Consider the following 5,824-nt stretch of genomic DNA (forward strand, 5'->3'; position numbering starts at 1 on the left):
CATCTTTTGTAGGTGCAAAAATCTAACGCGTTTGGAGTTTGGATAACGACGTCAATGCTTGCCATAAACACTGATTGGCTGCTGAATGCATTGCCAGGCGTAAGGCGAGCTAGGGAAAAAAACTCTCTAACACCTCATTCCACACAATACGCCTATCAACAATATCAGAACAGAATGAATGGCTGCTCAGAACTTGTCCAGAGACTTTCTCCCTCTCTTCTCTCTCTCTTCTCCCTTCCTCCTCCCCTCTCTCTCTGTCTTGCTTCATCTCTCTCTCTCTCTCTCTCTCTCTCTCTCTCTCTCTCTCTCTCTCTCTCTCTCTCTCTCTCTCTCTCTCTCTCTCTCTCTCTCTCTCTCTCTCTCTCTCTCTCTCTCCCTCCCTCCCTCCCTCCCTCCCTCCACCCTCTGTCTCCCCAACCTTTTTCTCTCTCTTTAACACATCCACCCAGCCGCTTGTCTCTCATTTGGTACCCCAGAGATATAACCCATATTAAATATGCCCTTTTACATGGAAATAAAAACAAGCCACCCCTTTTTAACTACATACAGATAAGCACAAGAGACATAAAGTACATCATTCGGTTAGCACATTTTCTGCACTGCCATTGTGGTGTTGAAACTAATCGGGTTTCTTTCTCGCTATGGGATAAAGAGCTCTTTCCCTGGTTATGTCATTTACACACACCCTCCGATTTCAGAAATGGCATATATATATATATATATATATATATATATATATATATATATATATATATATATATATATATATATATATATATATATTTTTTTTTTTTTTTTTTTTATTTTTTTGTATTTTTATGTGTATGTTTATTCAAATTGATTCCTTTTTCAAGATTTTCCTTGAAATTCATGATATTAATTGGTATGAAAGCGATATTAAATGTTCAGATTTTACACACGCACACGCTATACAATGAATTGAGACTGTGTTTGAAAGGAAGGGTTCCAGATATTTCCGATGGCAATCAAAAATCGTTTCTTTCTTTGATCTCTGGATACAGAATGGTCTAGAAATATATCTATCGTATTTCTGTTATAAAACATAAACACGGTTAAGCTTAAGGTTAAGGTTAAGTACAAGAGAGACGAGGTGGGCCTGTAGTAACAAATTTCAGGCTGATTTTCAGGCATGTATGAGTTTAAACGATGTCGTAAAATGTCACAAACCGTTGCCAAAAGCCTGAACGCCTCCCTCAAGCGTTGGAAAAAATCCATCACTTTGGTACTTTCCTTGATCGACCAAAGATGGTTTAACTTCCTATATGTGTGATTGTCACCGGATTATCTGACTCCTTCCTTCCCTCCCTCCTTTCCCCTCTCTCTCTCTCCTTAACTCCCTCCTTCCCCACCTCTCTCCTTCCTTCCCTCCCACCCTCCCAGTCCAAGTCACTCCCTCATTTCCCTCCTTCAATCCACCCATAATCCCTCCCTTGCCCTCCTTCCTTCCCTCCCTTGCCCTCCTTCCTTCCCTCCCTTGCCCTCCTTCCATCCCTCCCTCACCCTAGAATGACCCAGGATGACCCGAGTTTGCTACAGTCCAAAGGTCAAAATTTAGTCACTGGAAGCTCAGTTGGTCAGAAGATCAGCTGTATCTCAGATGACATACCAAGTGCATTCGTTGACGAATTACCTTGCAAAGGAAGTGGATGTGAATCGGATTTTCGTAAACAGTGTATTTACTTATCCAATATACTTTATATTATTTCGAAAACTAAAGAAAATAAAAAATATCTATACCCACGATGGAGGTTAATAGGATAATGACCCCCCCTCAAAAAACAAACAAACAAAAATAAAAACAATGATTTAAGTGAATTTGCACTCGACCATATAGAACACCGATACTTTTTATCTTTTATTTCCATTCACCATGCGACTAACAACACCAGACTAAACCACACCAGACATAAAAAAAAGAAACACACCAGACGTAACAACCACACCAGATATAACTACCATATCAGGGATAACATGAGACGTAACATTCACACCAGACTTAACCACACCAGACGTAAAAAAAAAAAAAAAAACACACACCAGACGTAACAATCACACCAGATATTAACTACCATATCAGGGATAACATTAGACGTAACATTCACACCAGACTTAACCACACCAGACGTAAAAAACACATCGGGCATAACAGCCACACCAGACGTAACAACAACTACAGACTAATAACACCAGACGAACAATCACACCCGACTTAACCACCATAACATACTAACAACACCAGACTTACCAACCACACCAGTCGCGACAACCACACCAGATATAGCAACAAAACCAACGTAGCAACCTCACCAGATATAACAAGAAAAAACAACGTAAAAAACACACCAGATGTATCAAAACCAGGCTTAATAACCACACCAGATATAACAAAACCAGATGCAACAACCGCATCAGATATAGCAGCGAAACCAACGTAACAACCTCACCAGATATAGCAAAAAAAAAAAAAAAAAAAAAAAAAAAAAAAAAAAAAAAAAAAAAAAACGTAAAAAACACAACAAACCCAGACTTACCAACCACACCAGATATAACAAACCCTGTCTTACCAACCACACCAGATATAACAATCCCAGTCTTACCAACCACACCAGATATAACAACCCCAGTCTTACAAACCACACTAGATATAACAACCCCAGTCTTACCAACCACACCAGATATAACAACCCCAGTCTTACCAGCCACACCAGATATAACAACACCAGATATAACAAAACCAGACTTACCAACCACACCAGATATAACAATCCCAGTCTTACCAACCACACCAGATATAACAACCCCAGTCTTACAAAGCACACTAGATATAACAACCCCAGTCTTACCAACCACACCAGATATAACAACCCCAGACTTACCAACCACATCAGATATAACAACCCCAGACTTACCAACCACACCAGATATAACAACCCCAGACTTACCAACCACACCAGATATAACAAAACCAGACTTACCAACCACACCAGATATAACAAACCCAGACTTACCAACCACACCAGATATAACAAACCCAGACTTACCAACCACACCAGATATAACAAACCCAGACTTACCAACCACACCAGATATAACAACACCAGACTTACCAACCACACCAGATATAACAAACCCAGACTTACCAACCACACCAGATATAACAACCCCAGACTTACCAACCACACCAGATATAACAAAACCAGACTTACCAACCACACCAGATATAACAACACCAGACTTACCAACCACACCAGATATAACAACAAAACCAGACTTACCAACCACACCAGATATAACAAACCCAGACTTACCAACCACACCAGATATAACAACACCAGACTTACCAACCACACCAGATATAACAACAAAACCAGACTTACCAACCACACCAGATATAACAACCCCAGACTTACCAACCACACCAGATATAACAACCCCAGACTTACCAACCACACCAGATATAACAACAAAACCAGACTTACCAACCACACCAGATATAACAAAACCAGACTTACCAACCACACCAGATATAATAAAACCAGACTTACCAACCACACCAGATATAACAACACCAGATATAACAATCCCAGTCTTACCAACCACACCAGATATAACAACCCCAGTCTTACAAACCACACTAGATATAACAACCCCAGTCTTACCAACCACACCAGATATAACAACCCCAGACTTACCAACCACACCAGATATAACAAACCCAGACTTACCAACCACACCAGATATAACAACAAAACCAGACTTACCAACCACACCAGATATAACAAAACCAGACTTACCAACCACACCAGATATAACAACCCCAGACTTACCAACCACACCAGATATAACAACCCCAGACTTACCAACCACACCAGATATAACACCAGACTTACCAACCACACCAGATATAACAACAAAACCAGACTTACCAACCACACCAGATATAACAAACCCAGACTTACCAACCACACCAGATATAACAACCCCAGACTTACCAACCACACCAGATATAACAACCCCAGACTTACCAACCACACCAGATATAACAACCCCAGACTTACCAACCACACCAGATATAACAACCCCAGACTTACCAACCACACCAGATATAACACCAGACTTACCAACCACACCAGATATAACAATAAAAACCAGACTTACCAACCACACCAGATATAACAACCCCAGACTTACCAACCACACCAGATATAACAACAAAACCAGACTTACCAACCACACCAGATATAACAACCCCAGACTTACCAACCACACCAGATATAACAACCCCAGACTTACCAACCACACCAGATATAACAAACCCAGACTTACCAACCACACCAGATATAACAACCCCAGACTTACCAACCACACCAGATATAACACCACCAGACTTACCAACCACACCAGATATAACAACCCCAGACTTACCAACCACACCAGATATAACAACAAAACCAGACTTACCAACCACACCAGATATAACAAACCCAGACTTACTAACAACACCAGATATAACATTCCCAGACTTACCAACCACACCAGATATAACAACAAAACCAGACTTACCAACCACACCAGATATAACAACAAAACCAGACTTACCAACCACACCAGATATAACAACCCCAGACTTACCAACCACACCAGATATAACAACCCCAGACTTACTAACCACACCAGATATAACAACAAAACCAGACTTACCAACCACCCCAGATATAATAACACTAGACTTACCAACCACACCAGATATAACAACCCCAGACTTACTAACCACACCAGATATAACAACAAAACCAGACTTACCAACCACACCAGATATAACAACAAAACCAGACTTACCAACCACACCAGATATAACAACAAAACCAGACTTACCAACCACACCAGATATAACAACACTAGACTTACCAACAACACCAGATATAACAAACCCAGACTTACCAACCACACCTGAAATAACAACCCCAGACTTACCAACCACACCAGATATAACAACCCCAGACATAACAACCACACCAGATATAACAAACCCAGACTTACCAACCACACCAGATATAATAAACCCAAACTTACCAACCACACCAGATGTAACAACACCAGACTTACCAACCACACCAGATATAACAAACCCAGACTTACCAACCACACCAGATATAACAACCCCAGACTTACCAACCACACCAGATATAACAAACCCAGACTTACCAACCACACCAGATATAACAACACCAGACTTACCAACCACACCAGATATAACAACCCCAGACTTACCAACCACACCAGATATAACAAACCCAGTCTTACCAACCACACCAGATATAACAAACCCAGACTTACCAACCACACCAGATATAACACCAGACTTACCAACCACACCAGATATAACAATAAAAACCAGACTTACCAACCACACCAGATATAACAACCCCAGACTTACCAACCACACCAGATATAACAAACCCAGACTTACCAACCACACCAGATATAACAAACCCAGACTTACCAACCACACCAGATATAACAAAACCAGACTTACCAACCACACCAGATATAACAAACCCAGACTTACCAACCACACCAGATATAACAACACCAGACTTACCAACCACACCAGATATAACAAACCCAGACTTACCAACCAAACCAGATATAACAACACCAGACTTACCAACCACACCAGATATAACAACAAAACCAGACTTACCAACCAAACCAGATATAACAACACCAGACTTACCAACCACACCAGATATAACAACACCAGACTTACCAACCACACCAGATATAACAAACCCAGACTTAC

General features: G+C 40.8%; 1 protein-coding gene across 1 annotated transcript in view; it reads right to left on the reverse strand.

Moving 5' to 3' along the window:
- Positions 1 to 2,219: 2,219 nt before the first annotated feature.
- Positions 2,220 to 5,824, reverse strand: part of LOC138864102 (PE-PGRS family protein PE_PGRS5-like) — a 5,436-nt gene continuing 1,831 nt past the window's right edge. The window contains exons 5-9 of the mRNA XM_070130138.1: positions 4,865 to 5,188; positions 4,451 to 4,579; positions 3,538 to 3,741; positions 2,553 to 2,925; positions 2,220 to 2,323 (exon numbers count right to left, since the gene is read on the reverse strand). Coding sequence (XP_069986239.1) covers positions 2,220 to 2,323; positions 2,553 to 2,925; positions 3,538 to 3,741; positions 4,451 to 4,579; positions 4,865 to 5,188 — 1,134 coding nt within the window. The remainder of the gene's footprint in view (positions 2,324 to 2,552; positions 2,926 to 3,537; positions 3,742 to 4,450; positions 4,580 to 4,864; positions 5,189 to 5,824) is intronic.

The sequence above is a fragment of the Penaeus vannamei genome, chromosome 15 (assembly GCF_042767895.1).
Source record: "Penaeus vannamei isolate JL-2024 chromosome 15, ASM4276789v1, whole genome shotgun sequence".
Classification (NCBI taxonomy): Eukaryota; Metazoa; Arthropoda; class Malacostraca; order Decapoda; family Penaeidae; genus Penaeus; species Penaeus vannamei.